The sequence below is a fragment of the Camelus ferus genome, chromosome 17 (genome assembly GCF_009834535.1).
Source record: "Camelus ferus isolate YT-003-E chromosome 17, BCGSAC_Cfer_1.0, whole genome shotgun sequence".
NCBI lineage: Eukaryota > Metazoa > Chordata > Mammalia > Artiodactyla > Camelidae > Camelus > Camelus ferus.
In genome coordinates this window covers 34,182,114-34,205,008 of record NC_045712.1, presented here as the reverse complement: position 1 = coordinate 34,205,008, position 22,895 = coordinate 34,182,114, and the positions used below count along the sequence as shown (strand labels likewise).

Below are 22,895 nucleotides of genomic sequence, written 5' to 3'. Positions count from 1 at the left end.
ATGAGACATCAAAAGTTAATATGAATAGAACTATTCTATTACTAACATGACACTGAAAAATCTAGGCTGAATGCAGCGAGAAACTACAAAATAAACTGAATACTGTACAGAATTCCACATAAAACCCCAACTACTCTTTGTCCCAGAGAAGCACTGTTTTCACAAGGACTTAATGTTTAGGTTATTTCATTTTCCTGTTTTTGGGAGGGACTTTCTGCACCCGGAAAAGCAACTAAATATGAAAAGTGACTCAGAGAAGATAACAAAAGAACTTACATGAAGTTTTTAATTTAAAGATACATCAGTTTGTTCTCTAGTCCTTTTAGAAACCAACAAAAATACTTTGATGGGTTTATGTTTGACTTGCATCATCACCTTTGTGTACTGAAAGAAAAATAAAATTTCTTTAAATTTGGCTTGTTAGTTCCATACTTCATCTACCAGTGTATTTGCTGCTATTTACAAATAGAAGTGTCTTTAGTTCTCTGTATTAATCTGAATAACATGCATATTATAAGTTTTAAGGCAGATGGTAAACTTTCCTGTAGGCCTTGTGAGATTTCATCTTGTCATGGGACAAACAGTATTTTACAAAGTGTAACAATGCTTCATTCTTTAAAGTTGAGGTAAAGAACTTGAGCAACTAAACAGCAAAGCTGCACAGGCACTGGCATGTAACCTCATGCTCTCATTGTATTCTCTGCCTTCTGTCAGGTCAAGGTAACTTTCCACCTGCTTCTGTGGAACACAGGAACTGCAGTAAAGCCTGAAAATAAGATGTTCTAAACCCAAATCCCAGAGCACTGCAGGAGGCTTAGCATCTTTAAAGCTTTTTAAGAAAAGGAGTAATTGCCCAACTACTTCAAAACAGCTCTGAAAAAAAGCTCTGCTTTCTCAGAAGACTTATTCCATTCCATTCACACCTTTCTCTAACTAGGATGAAGAGCTTTAAACCAAACCACTTTTATTAATACTATTTTTCCTTTAAAGCAAGTTCTTCATGTTGACATATCCAGTGTTAGGAAGCACAAATACTATTAATCATCTTCATTTTTCGCATTACCAAGGAGATCTTTCTCCATCTTGTTCTGAAGGATGAACAAAAGGTTGAGGCGTACGTTTCAGAAGGTAGACTGCAGCATGAAGGCCCCCTATGTTCACCCAGACAGTATGCACCTTCCGCCATACATGTCCCATTCTGGATAATGCCTGTGTGCACACAAAAAGCATAAAGGTAATTAGCTGACAGCTACTGCTAGACCAGCCAGGGGTAAGTGCCAATAAGAAACACTAGAAGAAGAGAAAATACCCTCAAGTCTACTTAAAAAGATCTAAAAAACTGCCACAGGCTGGGTTTTTGAGCCAATGTACAACACCTGGATAAAGCATTTCTTGTCCTGAGTAAGAAGAACAGCTCGGCCTGTCCCCGGTCTACAGACACGGCTCATCTCTCGGAGGCAAGCTGGATAAAGGTTCCAGTTTCTCTTCTTGGAGCCCATCCTATAAAAGAAGGTCTGATGAGTCACTTAACTATTACAAAAGATAAGTATCTAGGACTATGAAATGAGAAGTTATTAAAAACACATTCTAATGCAATAAGAAAATCCCGAGGTATGAAAAATAGCTGCCTTTTAGAAGCCAGAGTTTTGCCATTACATGTCAACAAAATGAGTGATCAGATTTACTAAACAGCTCAGAATGTTGAAGGGGATGAACTGGTTATGGGAAAAAAAGTTTTGACAACTGTAATAGTTACATAAGTTGTCCTTTTAATGAGAATAAGCAGTCAAGTTGTATAAACCAAACTAGTGATTAAAAAACTTTTTTCCTGAGAAACAACTGAGTTTTCCTTAACCTTTCTCTGAAGTACTTAATTCAACAATGGGCCAGAAAGTGGATGAACCTCCAGTGATGGTCAGGATCAAAATAAAGTGAATACGTTCCTGAGTTCTCAGAAAAAATAAAATGGGTGAATCTACCATATTATTACATTTCTTCAGTGAAAAACTGCTACGTCTGCTAAAAGAAATTGAAGATTTCTGACAGAATAAGCTAAAAGGAAATACAACAGATTTAGAATACAAGCGGGTACTAAACAAGAGAAGGAAAAACTCATTTAAAAAGAAAAAAAACCAAGTCCCACCTTTTACCAAATGGCATGTCTGTTACAATAATGTCCACAGAGCCAGTTCTTAATGGCAGATTGCAGATATCCCACTGAACAGTATCTATGGGCAAACCCCAGGACAGTTTGCTGTGGGGACAAAGGAAGGGTTGCTCAGTATATCCTGAAGAATGAAATAAAAAAAAAAAACTTTTTCCTAAAGAGACTGCTGTAAAATACAAAAAACTACTAAAATGATAACATCAACAACAACTCAATGAGAAGAAAATTTTAAAGTAGCAATGCAGGCAGAAAGCACAGGTCGTAAGATAAAACTTTAATAATGACAAAATCTGTAATGACAAATTTTGAAAATGGTTAAGATTGTTTTTCAAAAGATGTCTGTTTCATCTACAATTTAAGAAAAACAGATTAAGGGGAAAACATTGTAAAAAAGAACTGAAACAGACAACTTTGAAAATAGTGTTGAGGCAGTTAGTTACTGATGATGTAAAACATACACTGGAAAAAAAAACCCCACTAAATGATGAAGTAACACATCTGAAGAATAAAGCCTGGTAAATCTACATGGTAATAACAGGGGACCTAAAGAAAGAAATGTCTCAAATTACCTGTCTCAAATACAGGTATTGGTCTTAAGATTAAAAAGCATGTACCATACTAAAAAAACAAGATGGCAAAGAAAAAAAGATTTTAAAAAATGGATGACATATGACAGAATGAATAATAAATATAAATGATTTAAATCCTCCCCATTTAGGCAAAGCTACTGGTTTAAGAAACAGGCAATAATGCACAGGCTAAGAATTAAAGGCAAATCAAAGACTGAGCAGAAATTAAGTGCTGTAATATTGATATTTAATAAAGAAGAAAAAATGAAATGCAATAAAGGCAATGACTACACAATAGGAAAAAGAACAGATACCAAAAATATGATTATTAGAGTCACAGGCAGCAATGGCTGCAATAAAACAAAAAAAGCCAAAAAATATTAAAAATCAAGGTAAGATTGATAGTATAGGTTGAACAGACAAAAATTGAAGGTGCAGATGATGTGAAAAATAAGATATTCAGAAAACAAAAGAAATTTGTTTAAAAATATCAGGTTTCAAAAAAACCCTGGTCTTGTACTAAGCCTCAAGAAAATCTCAATAAATATGAAGCAAAATATACCATGAAAATTCATTCATCACAGTAAGATGTAAATAAATATGAAAATAAAAGCTTTCAACTAGTTATATACAAAAAAATGATCTAAACCCTTGGTCCTCAAAGCTGGGCCAGAGACCAGCAGCGTCAACAGCACCTGGAAGCCTGCCAGGACCTGCAGCCTGGCAGGGCCCGTCCTAAACCTACTGAATCAGAATCTATGCGTAGTTAACAGGTTCCCCAGGTGACTCATTTACACATTAAAGTTTGAAAAGCACTGTCCTGAACAACTAGATCAGAGAGACAAGTATATAACCAACTATTTAGAAAGTAACCAAAATAGAGAACTTGTCAAAATCTATAGGATATGGTCAACAGGAGTACTTAGCATAAAAGTCAACTCTAATAAAAACTTTTATTATTGAAAAGAAGACATTTGCAGCATGTAACTTAAGATTTTTAGAAAACAAATTTAAAACCTCAATAGAAAATAGGAATGAAAAAAAAAAAGCATGAGCATAAACCATAGAACAAATTGTATATGAGAGAACAAAACAAAGCACTGGCGATTCTAATCAAAAAAGGGAAAAAACCAAAATTAGCAAAGAAAAGAGGATAACCAATATACAGACATAAAATAGTATTAAGGCATATCATGTATAAATAATAAATATGAATATTTGTATACAAATATTTCTTAAAAACATAAACCTCACACTAAGGGTTATGAAGGTAGGTGTATGGCCAATCATGGGATATAATGACTTCCTGGGCTGCTGGATGTGGAGCACCTGTAAAACCTAGCAAATAGCATATTCCTGTCACTTTATAAGAGGAGACTAGAGAAACAATTTCATAATGAGACCTCTGGTAGGAAACTGTAGGCCAAGTGACATTTCAGCCAATTCTTCCCAAAGACAGCTGAGACTTTGAAAGAATGGTGAAAGGCTGGCACAGATGGTGTCGTCAAATGTAATCTGTAGCAGTGGGCTAGGGCTTATTTTAACAAAGTATATCTTGGATGGAAAAAAAAATTTCCCAGAGGGTAACAGGTTTTCAGTGCACAGATATCAAAGGGATACAGTTGTAGGACCTTGGGAAAGTCTGCTTGGAGAAGAGAAGATCTGGAAAGGTGGGATGTCGGTAGGGTGGGGGTGGGGGTAGCCCTTCAAATATCTGATGTCAATCATCATTGTGACTCAGAGGTAAGATTTTTCAAGTGGGAGACCCAAGTGGGAGAAAAAAGACCAGATCTGTAGAAGGAACAAGGAGATATTAAGGTCCCTAAAATATATAACTAGCACTCAAAGCTGTGCAAAGTGGAATCAATGGCCTTTGGAGATAGAGTCATTAGAAGTGTTTATACAGGCTGGAAGGCCATTGGTCAGGATCTCCTACAGGACATTTAAGCACTGTGGGGATGGCTTTCAGGTCTCTTCCAACTCTTGAGGTTTTTTTTAAAGTTCCAAATAATAGAGGAAAGGCTAAATAAACTATAGTATTTCTATACGATAGAATATTCTGCAGTTATTAAAAAATAAAAACAAAAAGTGTTTGAAAATTTACGAAATTAAAATGAATATACATTTTAACACTATGTGGGAAAAAAGATATATGAATAAGGAAAGAAAAAGACAGAAATAAAAATAGATGCATTAGGGTGGAGGAAATTATAGTTGAATTAAAAATATTTTTAAAATATAAATTATCTTCAATAAAGTTAAATTTTAAATGGAGTCACAATATATTCATTTTGGCTATAATGATGTCACGATGCACTATGTGTATTAATTCATAAAGTTAATATGAAAAGTGATTATCTAAGTCTAAAAGATGCTGCAAAACTTTTAAGTAAAATTTTTTACCCTTCTTTAACTTGGCTCTTGGTCAATAAAGATGAGATGTTGTTTGCTGCTCTATTCACAGCCAATGGATTATTATCACCAGCAATATGGTAACAGTTAGACCATTCTGTAGCCCCCTAAAAGGTGAGAGTATGTATTAAAACAGAAGTAGCAAACTGCCAAAAGAAGACTGATTAAAAGTAAAATTATTTCAATCACTTGTCAATAAACAAGACAATCCAACCCAATAATCCAATGCTTTTCTGAAGTGGCAAAACACTGCATGTTGTCAATTTTGCTTGAAATGCCCTCCTGTTCTTTCTTTGTTGAACTCTTACTCATTTGTTCAAGATCAAGCTCAAATGTCATGCCCTCTGTGACATCAACCCCAACTCTCCAAGCTGTTTCTCACTTGCCCCTCCAAAAGCACTTTGTATGTGTATCTGCCACTTAATTTTCTTTTTAATGATTTCTATACCTGTCTGCCGCTCAACGAATCTGGGAACTCCTTAAGGACTCCTGGCATTTTGTTCACTCCCTCACCCAGAAGTGTCTGGCACACAGTAAGCATTACAGACCTTAAATACAAATGTAGTTTGGAAAACTTCACCAAATCAAAGTGACTAACCTCTGCCCTTTTGTGATTATTGGATTTCATAATCTGATAAATTGGAATATTTGAGAATTCAAAATAAAATACAATCTCCAGTCTATAGGCTTTTGAATGATCATATTCTTCAGATTTTGTAATTTCTTTTGCCCAGAACCTTGAGGGTGATGGAGAGGGGATGATGCAGAATTTAATGTAAGCCTTGCAGATGATTCCGATTCCCCAACCTTCATTTTTTTTCTTCTAAAGATACTTAGATTTTCAGCCCCTGAAAGAGATGGGTTTTGTAGAACTTCCAAGTTTTAAAGGGAGTATTCTAAATCAAGTCCTTTATACTTTGCGGAACAAATCTATATCTATATCATCAATTCCTTTCATAGTTTCATTCATTTCAATCATATATCAACTTAGGTTTTTCTATATTGACATCCTCATGTCCACCCCTACATAGAAATGTCTCAAACATTGTCTCTTTTTTTTTTTTTTTTTTGGAGCAGAGAAAGGTTTATTGCGGGGCTGAGCAAGGAGGATGGGATGGCTCATGCCCAAGAAAACGCCAAACTCTCAAACACTGTCTTTTTTATCTTTTGTTGTTGTTGTTGTTGTTGTTAGGAGCTCTTCTGGACTCTCTCTAGCTCTGTTGTATATTTCTTGACATGCAGTGACCCTCCCTGCCATTCTAGACATAGACACGTCGTGAAGTTAATGCTAGAGAACACTCTTTGCTTTGTTGCCAGAATTCTTCTTGACAACAACTGAGTTTTCTCTGTGTGGCTCTTAAGCCAGAGTAAATTTCTCTAGCTGACAGTAAGAGAAAAGAGTGGTCATCTAGAGTACTATGATTTCCTTCTGGGGTTTTAATTCCCAGATAACAGATGTCATTTTCTAATTGCACTGCAGATTATTTTTCCTTTCGTGCGTTGCTCTGGACTTGCTCATCTATCCAGTTTCTGCTCACTCAAAGAATCTGTGGTGGGGGAAGGGGAACAGCTCAGTGGTAGAGTGCATGTTAGCATGCAGGAGGTGGTGGGTTCAAGCCCCAGAACTTCCATTAAAAAAAAAAAATTTGTGGTGACTCCCATTGGCTTTAGTTATACTATATGTAAGAACTTACAGTATTCACAAATATAAGCAATTTTAGTGGGAGTGACCTCTTCTAAATTATTTATTATAAAAGTATAGATAATAATGAGTGAATAATACTGATTCAAGGAGACTCTCCTGTTAAATGTTCTCCACTTAGAAAACGCCTTTCTATTTCTTGCTTTGCTTTAGGAAGTTTTTGAATCCTCTCAATGTCATACTTTCGGAAAACCTTGTAACTTTGCTAGACTTCCTAAAAAATCTAAATAATGTTCATAGGTTTCCCCATCTTCCAACTATACTTACTCCCTCAAGAAGCTAAGTGGATTAAGACGCATACTTTCACTTTACAGGGATGAAACTTCTCCAGTTGATGCCTATGCCTTCAGTTACCTTTTCTGTTCAACTCTACCAGTTTCTCTGTTTCGAAACGGGACTTACCAGTTTGTGATTCTCAGCCTCTCCTGTAATCCACTGAATATACATGACTAACAATCTAAATCTAGTCCTTGGCTATTTGTAATCAGTGGTTACATCCTTATCACAAAAGTTCCAGCTTTACTAATGTAATTCACTCAAAACTTGTGGGTCCACTGACCCAACCTTGGTGATTTCATGTCTAATCTGCCCATTAGTTCTAGAACATTCTGGACCTATCACTTACTTATCTAAAAAGCTGAAGAAAAGTTATTACCTCGATTGGTATCGCCCCGGTTCCACACATCGGATCAACTATTATATCAGTAGGCTGAGGAGCACAGAGCCTAGAGAAGAAAACAGCCTATGTGAACAGACTTCAACAGCCAAGACTTCCACAATGACTATTCCTGAAGCTGTAAGATTAAAGGCTTGTTATGCTGTCATGAAGAAACACCAATCAATATTTATTTAAAAAATCAATTTGTAATTACATGTTGACTCTAAATCCGGGCACTTAAAAAAACAAAACAAAACATTACATGTAACTAAAAGTCCCCTTTGACTATCATCCAAAATCCCATTTCACTCCCAAATGGAATTTAGTTTCTAGATCTTTCAAAATATGTGTGTGTGATTATATATACCTTTAGAAAATAGAAGTTATTTTGTATATAAACCTGTAGTGGTTACATTAAAAAAAAAACTCAAACGTGCTTCAAGCAAAACATGTATCAGTATAAGTTTACTGGCAATTATTAATTCAGTATTCCTTTCCCTACTAATTTAATTTTAAAGATAATAAACTGGATATAAAATAACTGCTTTACTTTGAGCACTTAGTATTTGCCAGGCATGGATTTAAGCTCTTTGCCTGCATTATCTTTTTTAATCCTCTTAACAACCTTGTGAGATAGTTTACTATTTTATTCTCATTTACAGATAAGCTGACCAAACCTGTCTGTGGACACACAGCTAATGGGTGACAGAGTCAGGATTAGCATTATTGTTAGTGACTTAAATGTTACCTCGTCTATGAAGCATCCCCTCCTCAGACAGGTGGCAAGGTTTATCCTTCCTTCTTTTGTTCTGCTAATCTTTCCTCTATTATGGTATTTATCACATGTAAAGTAATTATTTATCTCCCTCACAAAACTGAGATTCCTAGGGACTGACACTGGGTTCATACTGCAATACCTGTCCAGCCCTACTTCCTTGTTCCTACCTCTCAACACATGGGGCAACAGGATCCTTGGCAACCCTCCTGGTAGTAAGCAATCCCGTACTCCCAGCCATTGCTGCTGGGTCTGGGTGAACACGACTGAAACTATGTCAATCAGATTCTCTTCCAAGACTTGGGAATGAAGAGCTAGAAGCCCTAGGTGGTATGGGGCTGGCTGGTTATATGAAATTGCAAGTATATAAATTTAGGTGAGGGACAGCCATCTACACAGAAGAGCAGAGACAAGAGCCTACAGACTTCCAGAGGAGGTAAAAGTGACTGTCTAGACCTCTGGTGCTTTTCCAAGACCTGGTTCCTACCCTTCTTGAGACAAAGCTTTCAGTTTTTCTGTGGATTCCCAAAGGTTTCTCAGTATCTTTCCAATATTTCCCCCTCCCACATAATCATCAATTTTTTTTATCTTAAACTAGCTTACTTAGGGTTCTGATAGTTGCACCCAAAATAACTCCTTATTCCTGGCTCCTACCATAATGCCTGGCAGTAGATAATAGATGTTTGTTAAATGAATGAAGACTAGGAGCTCTTCCTTCATCAAATGGGCCCAGTTTTCTATGATTGTCATTGAATTAACAGGTTTCACATGTGTTGAACTGCGCCTCCATGGGTAAGCAGAGTAAAAGAGGAAGCAAAGATTATAAGAAAAGGAAATGCAATTAACTACCAGGATATGCCAGGCACTGTATGTAACAGGTATATTGCATATGTTTCTGCATTTACTCCTCACTAATAATCCTTTAAGTCTCACCTCAAACCCATTTTGCAGTCTGGAAAAAGAAACTAGAGAAGACAACTTGTCATGGTGGAAAGAAACAACTAATCAAAGGGAAAAGGGCAAAGGAGAAAGAAAGCTAGGTCTTGCTCTTGGAAAAGTGGGAAATTCCAAGATGATTCCTGGGTTCCTGTGAGTATAAAATTTTAAAATATGAGTAAAAGCTCTCTGTGTCCATTTATACATGATACACATTAAAAAAAACTCTGCTTTCATCTGCTTCACTGCACAGAGATGAAACAAAGCCAAATCTGTTCTGTTCTCCAACATGCAATGCAGTATATCCTTTCTGAACAAATGTGGCAACCACATTCAAGCGGCAGATGAAAACTATCATTCCCATTTTAAAATCAAGAAAATTGAGATAGTAATTAAGTGATATTTTCAGGATCACAAGGAATCAACACTAGAGGCAAAGGAAAGAAAGAGATCTTTAGCTTTGTATCCTGTTCACTAAATTCCAATACAGTAACTCACAAAAAACTAAAGTATGTTCTGAAGGGAAAATTCAAACCAAGGTGTCACTTTGATCTAGAGGGCAAACCCTTTCTCTTACCTGAGCATCCCATAAGCAAGAGTAGATCTAAGAGTTGTAGGCCCAAAATGTGTGATGTTTCTTCGATGCAGACTTTCTTCTGTCAATGCAATGCCTACAACAATTTCATTATCATGGATATTCAAAAGAACCTATGAAACAGAATAAAATAGTTTTAGGATTGTTCAAACTGTACTTATTACTAAGATTTTAAAATTTGAGGCTCTACCAATGTTTTTTTTTTTTACTTTATTACTAAGGTGTGCTTTGCATACAGTAAAGGGCACAAATCTTGCAACGCAGTGAATTTTTACCTATACATACACTGTGTAACCACCACCCAGATAAAGATATACAGTTTTTCTAGCCTTCTCAGTCAATACCAACCCAAAATAATCATTAATCTGACCACTACCAAATTAGTTTTATTTTTTTGAACTTCATATAAATGATATCATATAGTACATACTACTTTAAAATTTTTAAATCTATTTTATTCTCTTTTTAATTCACCAGATTCAAAAGTTAGCTATCACCAGATTTCCCCTGAATTTTTATAACAGAAACACATTTTGAAGGTTCATAGGTTTTTAATACACATTTTTTTGAATTAACTTTTTTGGAAAAAAATCCAAACATATAGAAATGCAAACAAGAACAGTGGCACAAGGAACTCCCAAAGTATGCCCTTCACTTAGATTAACCAGCTGTTAACGCTGTACCACATCTGCTTTATCTCCTAGTATTTTCTTAGTACTTTTTAAAACTAGACTCACTGAAGTAATGTCTGTGAAATAATGGTTTTTTTTTCTCTTGGTCCTAACTATAGTTTTTCTAACACATAGTTAAATATAAACTACTCAAATAAAAATAAAAGTAAAAATAAAGTATATTTTTTCCTCCATATAAAATTTCCTCATGATGATCTTAACAGCAGCAGCAGCAGCTGACACTTGCTTAGCTATACACAAACCACTGTTCCACAGACTTTGTATTCATTACCTCATTTCATATCCACACCCTCAGAGCTAGGTATTATTATCTTCCTTTTATAGATGAGAAGATTAAAGCCCAAAGACGTCAGCTACTTGCCCGAAGTCATACAGCTCATAAGCTGGGATTGGAACCCACGCAGTACAGCTCCGGAGTCTGTCCTCTGATCCCCCTTGCTAACTTTTGGACATCACTGTTCTAGTTAGCCTATTCATTCTCATAACAGCTGTTATGAGAAAAGAAAAAAGGAGTGGGGAATTGTTTTTCTGATTTGATATGCCAAAAAAATTAAAAAGTTACAGAGAGAATAAGTGACTTGCCCTGGATCTAAGTGTCCCCAAAGCAACAGTAAATGACTTCTTCATCAAAATGTCAGCAGCTAGGGGCCTTTTAAGCTGTCAGAGATGGACAGACCAGTTAGTATGGGCTGCATGTGAATCACCCGCATAGCAGAAGACTGCGACCAAGGAGAGTAAGCATGCTAAAAAGACGTATCTGGGTTTGGGAATCTAGCAGAGTTTAAGAAAGAGGAGAGCTGGCTCTAGGATGAGTATTTGCAATGATGGCCTGATTTTAGAAGGTCAAGGTTTCTTTCAAAAAGGTACTCCTCTTTAGTTGCAAAACTGCAACCAAGACACATAGAAACAAAACAGTTTTAATTCTGTTGAATTTTATAGCTTGAAAATCCACATAATGTTGTAAAAAGCACTATACTAGAAATTAGAAAAATCAAGTCTTAATAGTCCCCACCTATTGAGCACATAGTATAGACCAGGTATCACACCAGACATTGAAAATGTATTATCTCATTCAACCTTTAGGACACACTTAAAGGCATAAACTATTACTGGCTGTATTTGAAACAGAGGCTCAGAGGGAATAGGGAGTCAAAATCTGGATCTAGATCCATCTCCTTAGCCCATGCTGTTGTTAATGATACTATATTAGCTTTGTGACCTCAGTTTATTTGTCCATAGGATTGGGTTAGTCTTGAAAATTCTGCAGATTTATGACAGCCTTCTTGAATCATCACAATCAGAGCCGGCACTTACCTCCACATCAAAGTTGGTCATGTCAGCCTTCCACTTAAAATAATCTTGAACAGCACCCCCAAAATCTCTTGCTGCCTCATTTGAGGAAAAGCAATGTTTCTCTCCTGCCCTGTTACATGTGACTCTAAACTTTAGCAATTCAGGATCAGTGTCTTCTCTTGAGCTTTCATCAGTCTCCTCTTTGCAAGATGCCAAATCATCACCTACTAATGTTGATATCTCTTCTTTGATGGCTGGATTCTCGTAATAGTCTAAGATCTGTGAATCTAAGACATTGCTGGTGAACTCTTTTTTAACATCTCTCTCATCTGTTTTGTCTCCTTGTCCATTATCAGTCTTCTCTTTACTTGAATTCTGAGTTATCTTTTTGCGCTTTGTTTTTTTTTTCTTGAAACTGGTGTTAATTTTCCATATTTTTAAAGGGTCTGACCATGGAAGCTTCCCAGCCAATTCTTCAAAATCCTTTAGAACTTCTTCCTATAAAAGACAGAGAATGAAATCCATTCATCTTATTCATTTCTCACCACTCTTACTGAACAAATAAACCCCTACTCTGCCTAAAGATTACATTAACTGTTATGGTGGGGGAGATAGGAGTGCAGAACAAAAGGGTAAATACTACAGTGCCTGCAATTGAGGAAATTAAAGTCTCACTGTTAGTTAAGATTTATACAAATTAAGGTTGGGGGTGAATAGCTCAGCAGTAGAGTGCATGCTTAGCATGCACGAGGTCCTGAGTTCAATCGCCAGTACCTCCATTAGAAAAATAAATAAATAAATAATAAACCTAATTGCCTCCCCCTCCGAAAGTTAAAAAAAAAAAATTTTAAGTTGATACAAATTAAGCCACTGAAGAATCATACAATGGTAGATCAGAAACTAGACTTCAAGATTAAAACATAAGCAAATAAACTATTAACAGTGGTCCCTGAGGGGAAGTGGGTGGATGAAAGACGGGAGGGAGGGCAACTTAACTTTCACTGATGGACTTCCTTTTGAATTTTGTTCTGTATATACATATTAACTTATTTTGGAAGTAGTATTTTTAAAAAGAGAAAAACCAAACCTTAAGCAGTTAAAAATGTATTTATCCAATTTCTAAATAGTATCTACAGTCATCTTTTAAAAAGTGAATCTGATCATGCCCCTCCCTTGCCTAAAGCCCCACTATACCCCTCCAAATTTAAATTCCTTAAAAAGCCTGACTCCTGCCTATTTCTCTTACGTCACTTCAGGATCATTGTCTCCCTAGCTTCCTACCTATGCTTGGGAGATACTTGCTTCACAAGGCCTTTTTACATTGCTGGCTTCCTTCTTACTGTTTAATAGCAATTTAAAAGGCATATCCTCTGAGACACCTGCTCTACTTAAAGTAGTCCTCTCAAGCCATTCTTTTCCCACTTTATTTTCATTACAGAGCTTAGCATTATCTAAAGTTACCAGGTTTATTTTTTTAAACTGTTTTGTCCAGCTATTTCATTTTCTAATTTTTATTTATTTTAAACTTTTATTTATTTTTTTCATTTTTTTGAGGGGGAGAGGTAATTAGGTTTATTCATTTTTTTAATAGAGGTACTGGGGATTGAACCCAGGACCTCAGGCATGTGAGGCATGCTATCTACCACTGAGCTATACTCTTACCCCCTAAAGTTAGTAGGTTTATGTATTGTTCACTATCAAGGTTCCTCCTGGGAGGTAAGGGCCTTATCTGTCTTGACCACTGCTATAAGCCACAGATCTAGAGCAGCACAATCTGGCATATAAAAGGTGCTCAGTAAACAGCTAATGGATTAAAATGTGGTTAAATGTTGAAATGAGTGGTACACAGCTGTGCTGTCCAATTCAACAGCCACTAGTCACATACAGGTATTGAAATTTAAATGAATTAAATTTAATTAAAAACTAAAAACTCAGTTTCTCAGTCACATTAGCCACACTTCACATTCTAATGCTAGTGGCTACCAATGCAAATGCAGAACATTTCCATCAGAAAGTTCTGTTGCAGAGCGCTGGCACAGACAGTATGTATTACTGAAGATCAAGGCAGAAAGATCAGTGCGGACTGATGGGACTGAGACTTGAAATGGAAGTAAGTGAAGGCTTTTATATTACTTGGAACCTGATGAAATAATGGTAATTTAAGGTTGGGCAAATACAATTCTATTTACAAATAATTTCCCTATAAAATGCACCTACAGGACTTATAGGTTTAAGATGGTGGGATAACACTGTTACAGCCCGCCCCCACCCCCCTTTTAACTTCAGAAACCATCCTAAAAGAAAAGAACAACAGAAATACCAACTCTATCCTAACAGAATCTACATTATTATAACTGTAACCTTGAACCATAACATAAGAATTCTAAGACAAGAATTCCCAGGTGCGGTGAAGGTCAAGCAGAGGTGCAGAAGACAAGAAAGGCAGAATACCTACAGAGCTCAGACAAAGGGTGCAGCAGTCTGCAAAGTAGGAGCAAATACACTCTACTTTGGAACAGCAGGGAAGAAGTATATGCACTGAGAGGGAGCTTCCAGGATCTCATTTGTACCAAGGAGAGGAGAGAAATGGAGGTTGAACAAGGAATCTCACAGACAGGCTCTATTTGCTGGACAGAGTAGAGTTGGGGAGAGACACTCTACATGGTGAATAACCCCACAGCTGCTGATCCCTCCAGGCTAAGGAGAAGTAATGATTAAAAGAACTCATTAAATGGTACGGAAATTATACCTCAATAAAGCTATTTAAAAAAAGAAGGAAGAGGAGAACTCAATCATCCACAGCCTTTTGCCAGAAGGAACTTCACAGTGAACCAGGGGGGCTTCTTGCTGGCCCGGAACAGTTCCTGAACCTCCTATAAACAGTAGGCCCAACAGGAACTCCCTCATTCAAAGATGAGCAATTATCAAAAGTTATCAGTACAAGATTTATATGAACAGAAAAACACAAGAAAGGGACAGAAAAACAAATTAGCAGCCAAAATCCAGTGACCAGGAAGAGCAGTTGAAAACTGATCAAATATATTGACATGACATCAAAAAATGTAACAAGGAAATACTTCTGCAATATAAGAGCTCAAAGCAGAGATAGAAAAGCAGAAAGAAGATGAGGTGAGCCACCAGAAGATGAAATAGAAGCTTGTAGAGTTCAAAGACAAAGTGGAATAAGAAAATAAAACCAATGCAAAAATGATGACCATATTGAAAGCACCAAATATAAAAGCCACTGCTGAAAACACAGTAAGGGATGTGAAGCAAAGCAAAGCAAATACAATAAAAATAAGCAAAAACTGTCACAAGTTTAGAGAGAAAAAGATAAAACATGAAAGATAGTTAAAAGAGATCTTACATATGTATAACTGGTTTATACCTGAAGAAGGGATTTTAAAAATCTACTTTAAAATTATTTTTTAAAAAGTTAACTCAAAACTTTCAAGAAATATAAGGGAATATGAATTTCTCTATAGACTGACATGTCTCAACCAAGAATTATCAACAAGGGAGGCAAATCCTGGTGAACTTATTAGACTTCAAATATTAAAAAAAAAATCATCTAGGCATCAAGCAAAAATAGGAAGAAAGCAACAAATACGGGGGAAAAAATAACAGGATGCCTTCAGAATTTTCCATGGCAACATTTCATGCTGGAAAAGAATGAACACTGCCTATGATATTCTTAAGGAAGGAAAATGTGACTCCAAATTTTAAACTTGAACTATGAATCAAATACAAAGGTGAAAGACAAACATTTATGAACTCATGCTATTCAAGAGATACAAACTATAAGAAAAGGACAGGTGGTGTGCCTATCATCAGTTTAACTGTAGGACTAAAATGAAAACAAATACAGGGGTTATGCCTGCAAAGCAAAATGTAAATGTTACAAACTAGCATGTAGTTGAAAGGGAGAGGTAATAAAAAGTAGAAAGTAATTTAACATGCTGATACCCTCTTCTCTTATACCTTGGGGTCAAAAGATAGAACGTAAAGCTGATTTTTAAAGAACTATATTTAAAGGATTTAAAGGCATATGGGTCAACACTAAGAAAAATAATAAAACTGGAAGGTGGGGGGAGGGTATAGCTCAAGTGGTAGACTGCGTGCTTAGCATGCACGAGGTCCTGGGTTCTATCCCCAGTACCTCCACTGAAAAACGAAATAAGTAAACCTAATTACCTCCCCACTGCAAAAAATTTTTTTTAAAAATTAAAAAAATTAAAAAGAAGGTGAAAGGGAAGGTGGAGAGATGTAGAATATATGCCAATTTCATCACTGCTTTTAGTAGAGGTTCAAAAAATATGGTATAAATATAAAGGTAACAGCTGTATTTATAAAGGTAACAGCTAGAGAACAAAAACGAACCTTCCAAATATTTTAAAACACATGCATGTGGAAAAAGCCAGGAAAATACATAACAAATTTTGAAAAAGAAAGCAGAATGTAACATAAATGTGACAGAACCAAGACCAAACATTTCTGTCATATCAATAAGTATCAATGGAATAAACTTATCAAACAGAAAAATGCCCCTCAGATTGCATATGGATAAGGATATACATGGGCCACATAGGTGTGTGTGAAAAATCCTAATATCCTAAAATGGGACCAATTATATTGTGATGCAGTCAAATCCAACAATGATATTGGCATGATTTCCAAGATACATGAGGAAAAAAAAACAGCACAGAATAGTATGTAAGGAATACTTCCACTTGTGTAAACATGTAAATAAAATACACATATTCATAAAATACCTCTAGAAGGACATCCAAGAAATTGGTAATAGCTGTTGCCTCCAAAGAGGGAAATGCATTGGATGGGGATATAGGAACACTTTTCACTGTATGTTCTTTCAATCTTTACAATTTTGCTCTAAGTACATATATTTAACTAGTTAAAAAAAAAACACCATATAAATTGCAGATGTTAGCTTTAAAAAAAAACCAGGCTAATAAATTCACGATATCATCTGAATATTTAAAAACAAGAGAAACCACTAAAATGCTTAAACTAACAGATGTTTATAAGACATAAGAAAGTATAATGCAACAAAGAATAAAACTGATGGTCAACAGGATAAAAACTAAAAGGAAATGTTTTAAAACAGGATTTTAGTTGAGGCATGTTGCATTTTAAGTCCATCAAGTGAAGGGCTCAACAATTTTTCACTGTCATACACAAGAGAAGTTGCCCTTTGAAAATCTACCAAAGTCCTTGCTGCTCCTCTTTTGGGACCTCCACCAGCAACCTCTTTTGCAGTTACTTATCAGGCAACTCTGAAAACCTGGCTCTTAGAGAACCATTGCATATCAAATTCACCTCCACTTAGAGAGACCAAAAGCACTCAAAACAATACAAACTTTAGGAAGGCAAAAACATGGGCATTAAAGAAAATATTAACAATACTCTAGTCGGTTAGAGGCAAGAATTTAAGATGGAAATTTAAGATAGTTTTAAAAAACAACCTGTCAATATTTTTTCATGTATAATATTGGCTATTAAAGTTCTGACATACTTAACAGTAAAAATTGTCAGCAGCCTGCCTGTTACTTACTAGTTTCGTAGATACCATTTGGTTGGCAGTGCCTATCAGAAGGCTGAAGGGTTAGAGCACCAGTGTTGAAAGTTGCATTTTAAATTAATAAAATTATTATCTTATTTTCAGTCTGAATTCCTTTAGGTCTGGTTTTATTTTTTCTAGGTTGGGGGCTCACATCACTTTGATTAGTTTTTGAATAATGTTTTGGAAATCAACCTGTTGCCAATAAATCAAAATTAGAGAATTAGGCAGCACATCATAGTTTTAAAAAAACAGATTATTTCTAATATAGGCAATAACACTGATAGAAAAAAAAAGTTTTCAAGCATTTGACTCTGAAAACCAGACCAAAAAGCAATGTGGAAAAATACTAAAGCTTCACTGTGATCTATTTTCAGCCTTCAGCTTAGGCAGCATCTCAATATTTAGGAATCAGATGCTAAATACAAGTCGGGGACAAACTGTTGTCCTAACAACTGAAGGAGTATTTAGATATTATTTGGCTTTATTTCAAAAAACAAAGTTAAGAAGGCAGGGCAGAAGCAGAACGGTGAGGGACTGTTATTTGGACATGACACAAACTGTCACTTGTGCTTCCGTTCACAGTCTGGAACCAATTCTATTTTGAAACCATATATATCAGCAAAGCTCATTTAAGGTGTATATCTTTTGCAAGAAAGTCAAACAATTTGTTTTACTTCTTATAAATTGTGTTTTTCAATACTGATATTTATTTATTCTGCTATTTTTTCACCTTTTTAAAAAAATGGGGTATAATTAACATATATTATCTTAGTTTCAGGTATACCACATAAGGATTCAGTATTTGTATATACTGCAAAATAATCACTGCAATAAGTCTAGTTAACATCTTCACCATACATAGTTAAAAGTTATTTTTCTTGTGACGGGAAGTTTTAAGATCTACTCTCTTAGCAGCTTGCAAATATGAAATACAGTATTATTAACTAGTCACCGTGCTGTACATTACATCCTTAGGACTTACTTTACAACTGAAAGCTTATAACTTTTGACCTCCTTCATCCATTTCACCCATTCCCCACCCCCTGGAGTAATGATTTTTAAAAACAATTTTTGAGATGGATTGTCAACAAGTCTCTGGATTTTACCTCCATAAATATAATATATAATTATATTTATATATAATATAATATAACATAACATAATATAATAGCTTCCCAGTATTTTACATTATAAAAGCAGCAGTAATACTAAATGATACGCAGAATGTGAAAAGTCGAAATAATCTCTTTGGGAAGATGGCTGAAAATCAACTATCATGTTTGGGACAGCTCACCTTTGTTTCTTTGAACTGGTAATCTTTAAATTCCTGAACAACCACAAATAAGTTATCAAGTGATCTCAAACAATGAACCTGGGGAGGGAAAAAAATGTTAGAAACAAATTTCTGAGAAAGCTTTTGAGGCACACAAACTATCAACATTTAAAACATAAAAATTAGGTACAAAGATTTTAAAGCAGCTAATATCTATAATTCGTATTTAAATTTTTTCCCATCTCCCCAGACTCCCATCTTTTTGGTTACCCATCAGCTTACATTCTCCTAGAGGAGAAAGGAAAAAGGACAGATGGAAGGACAGGAGCTTGAAGTGTTATGTGGGCAACAAGGGTTTGGGAGAGAAGGGAAAGACAAAGACAGTCAAGTGGGGCTTTATACCCCACTCATGGCTCTCTGGGGTACACTGTATAACGCAGTGGTTAACAGCACAGCTTTAAAAAATGGGCACAGGCTTTGAGCTCCAGCTCTGTGATCACTAGCAAATTATTTATTTCTAAGCCTAATGATTATTGAGCATAATGATAGAGCCTGTCTTCACAAAACTGCTGAGGTTATTAACTAAAACCCTGGATGAAAAATACTTGCTGACCAATTCATTCCATAAATATGTACTGGGTGTCTACTATGTGCCAAACACTAAAAGTCTGGGAGATACTGACCAAGAAAACAAACATACAAAAAACAGACAAGAATCCATGCCCTCATGTTGCCTATGTGGTAATGAGACACAGCTTAACTTTTATTCTAGTGGGATGGCAGTTTGCTGACCTTTACTTCTCATCTTTAGTGATTCCTAATTACTTTTGAAAAAGAATTTCTTTGATACAGATAAAAAGAAAAATCTCTCCTTTTATGCTTTACCACTGAAGTCTAAACTTCAGCTAGATGCTAAAGTAAATAAATTCCAAGATGTGTAGCAGATGCTAAGAATTTCTTCATAAGTCACACAGGATTCTTTCTGGTGAATTCATCCTTGGGAAATATTAAGATCACTCCTAAAAAATATAGCAAACCTACTAGTAAAACTTACAAATCAGCACCTAATGGAAAATGTAGTAATACTTTGAAGTCACCTCATTTGGGGCAGAGTAAAGAAAAGCAAAAAGGATTCCAGAGATGTCTATAAGCTAGAAAGTAACCATAAAGTGACCTATTTAGAAAACTATTTTAAATATTGCTTCATTCAAACCTGAGCCAGACTTTCCACTGAAATGTCAAAATATATCTTGCCCCGGTCTTTGCTGATTCTGCACGATGACCCCAATTTCTCTCTCACTTCATCTGCAGCTGTTTGCTCAAAACCAGTAGGCACAGTGGCTCCAATAGTGACATGGAGATGCTCGGACTCACTTCTGGGACCACTTTCTGTCACTTGTATAGCCCTCTGGTTCTCATGAAGGTTCACATCCAGGAGTTGGTTAGTGGTTTCTTCAACATCAGACATATTGGCAGTGATTCCAAGATCCCGAGTAGTCCCTTTAAAAGTAGTACAGAAAAGAAAAAGAAATAATGCCCAAACTTTATTACCTCTTATTTCAACTATAACTAAAAACATCTGCTTTGGAGGTCTGGCAGAACAAGGCAACACAAATGAATCAGTATTTACCAAAGATAAAAGGACTGAATAACATGGGAACAAAGTGCAGGATATAAAATATATTATTAAAGCAGCAATACAGATACTATGGAAGAAAAAGAGACAAACGAGTATTTCCACGGCATGCAATGTTTGGTTTGGAATCACCTATCTTGATAATAACCATCACGTAACTACAACAGTTAATTCCAAAACAGTGGCTGCTAAAGCATATTCAAAAACATTTCTGCAACTAGTCCTTTTTCAGCTAGCAGTTAAGAACATGGGGCTTTGGAATTTCAGACATTGGTTTGAATTCTTGCCCTCACCATTCATAGGCTGAATGACTGAAAACAAGTTTATTCCTCAATGCCTCAATTTCCTCATATGCAAAATGGGAACTGAATAATGCCTCTCTCCTACAGCTGTTTAAAGACTTAACTGAGTCTTTCAGGCCCATGATACTGCCAGGCCCATGATTAAAACTTGCTAATTAAGGATGTCTGTCTCCCTCCTTGAAGTGGATAGTTCTTCTTGCGTTAAAAAATGACAAACAGAACATCTACTATTCAGTGATCTCAAATATTTGAATGTCTCCGACAGGCTAGGCTCTGGGATCCATAAATGGGCATCAAGAGACATCTGTGAACTATCTTGAAACAGCAAGCCAAATTTCCTACATCCGAGCACTGGGAGGGGGCACGGTGTGGGAGGGGCTAGAGAGCTGGGAGGTGGAGATCAATAGCTCTCACCAGATTTTCAAAGGTTCTGCGACTCAAAACAACTTAAGTAAGCACAGAGAACCTACACTGTACTTGTTCCGTAAAGGCGACAGTGTCTAACACAAATAAAAGTCAATTCCTGCCATTACACACAGCTCAAGATTACTGTGATACGACCCCCATCTTCTAAATAAGGCAGCCAAAGCCCACGAAAGGACATATCCTGCCAAGGTCAGAGAGCCAACCAGTGGCGCAAGCTGAAACGGAACCCACGTTTTCCGACTCCACCCACAGGGCCCTAAAAACGGGAATTCCTGGGAGCAGGTGAAGCCCAGACATGTGGAGCGAGAAGGGCTCTGCCGTGGATCCGGCTAAAGGAAGCCCGTCGCCGGCCCGGGTCGCAAGACGAAGGTTGCCCCTCCCTCCCGAGGGTCAGCGGCGCCCCACCTGGCCACTCCCACCCGCCGCCCGGTTACCGGCCGCCAGCGCAGACCCTTCCGGCTCTGGGACCCCGCCGTTTCAGCGAGCTCGGGTCACGCCGCCGGAAGTGGCCCCGGCGCCCCGGAAACGGAAGTCTGGTGGCGGGATCACAACGGTTCGGAGCTTGAGGCGGGAGCCGGCGCAAAGTTGTGGTGGCAGGAATGTTTCTGTAAAGGTCTGTGCATGGTGGCGCCCAGTACTGGGTGGTCCGCTCTTGCGGTTAGGGACAGGATCCTCTGCAAGCTGAGCCTGGAGAGCCGCGGGCCTCGTCGTCTGTCGTCGTAATAGCTAACTTTGTAGAGTACTGAGTAAGCGCTTCACATACGTCATTTCTTTTGTTTCAACAGCTCTTTCAAGTGCCAGGGGTCACCCCTCTTTTAAAGCCTGGGAAACTGAGTCTCAAAGAGGTTAAATATCTTGCCCCGGATTTCACATATAGCACTTTAGAGGCAGAGCTGAAATTTGAACCTGGATTATGTGACTCCAGAATTCTTGCTCTTAACATCTGAGCCAGTGTTGCTCAAACTAGTCCCCAAGTTGTACATTGCCTTTACTATTTTTGCCCAGCTGCACTGTTGTTTACTTAGCGTTTTTCTTTGAACATATGTTTTTAAACTTATTTTAGAAGGAAACTTTTACAAATCAACAACAAAAAGATAATGCAACTTAAAAATGAGCAAACGCTTGAATATTTCTCCTAACACGCATACTGTCAATAATCACATGGAAGGATGGTCAACAACACTAGTCATTAGGGAAATGCACTTTAAAACCATAGTGAGATACCTATTTGAGTGGCTAAATTTTTTTTAATGCACACTTCCAAGTTTCAGTCAGGATGTGGAGCAATGGAACACTTAAGACATTCCTGGTAGGAATGCAAAATGGTACAGTCACTTTGGAAAACAGTTTGTCCTTTCCTCAGAAAGTTAAACAGAATTACCATGTGACCCAGCATTTCTACTGGTAGGTGTGTACCTAAGAAAACTGGAAACAGATGTTCAAACAAAGACTTGTACATGAATATGCCTACCAGCATTATTTATAATAGCCAAAAAGTAAAAACAACTCACTCCCTCAGCTGACGAATAGGCAAACAAAAGTGCAATATTGTTCAGTCACTAAAAAAGGTAGGAAGTACTGAAACATGCTACAACATGGCTGAACCTTGAAAACATGCTAAGTGGAAAAGAAAAAAAAAAAAACCCGGAAGACCATATATATGACTCCATTTGTATGAAATGTTTAGAATAGGCAAATACATAGAGACAGAGAGATTACTGCTTGTTTAGGCTGGGAGGAATGAGGACATTGAGGGGTGACAGATAAAGGGCATGGGGTTTCTTTTTGAGGTGTTGAGAATGTTCTGGAATTAGTAGTAATGGTTGCACAACATTGCAAATACACTAAGAAACATTGAATTGTACAGTTTAAGATACT

General features: G+C 36.7%; 2 protein-coding genes across 5 annotated transcripts in view; one reads left to right on the top strand and one right to left on the bottom strand.

Annotated features, from left to right (window-relative positions):
• Window positions 1–268: 268 nt before the first annotated feature.
• Window positions 269–21,593, bottom strand: THUMPD3 (THUMP domain containing 3). Of its 4 annotated transcripts, none has more exons than XM_014557204.2 (10): window positions 21,469–21,593; window positions 19,867–20,153; window positions 18,675–18,752; window positions 11,821–12,297; window positions 9,797–9,927; window positions 7,506–7,575; window positions 5,140–5,255; window positions 2,144–2,254; window positions 1,377–1,500; window positions 269–1,209 (listed from the first exon to the last, which is right to left on the bottom strand). In XM_014557204.2, exons 2-10 carry the CDS (start codon window positions 20,119–20,121, stop codon window positions 1,060–1,062), a joined length of 1,512 nt encoding a protein of 503 aa, XP_014412690.1. In that variant the 5' UTR covers window positions 20,122–20,153; window positions 21,469–21,593; the 3' UTR covers window positions 269–1,059. The 4 variants fall into 4 exon arrangements, with proteins under 4 accessions (XP_014412690.1, XP_014412673.1, XP_014412677.1 ...); XM_014557187.2 differs by having other exon boundaries at window positions 21,452–21,537; XM_014557191.2 differs by having other exon boundaries at window positions 21,423–21,536.
• A 50-nt stretch (window positions 21,594–21,643) lies between these two features.
• The window catches only part of SRGAP3 (SLIT-ROBO Rho GTPase activating protein 3), a 287,702-nt gene continuing 286,450 nt past the window's right edge, over window positions 21,644–22,895 (top strand). The window contains exon 1 of the mRNA XM_032458881.1: window positions 21,644–21,763. The gene's annotated coding sequence lies outside the window, so the exon portion shown is untranslated. The remainder of the gene's footprint in view (window positions 21,764–22,895) is intronic.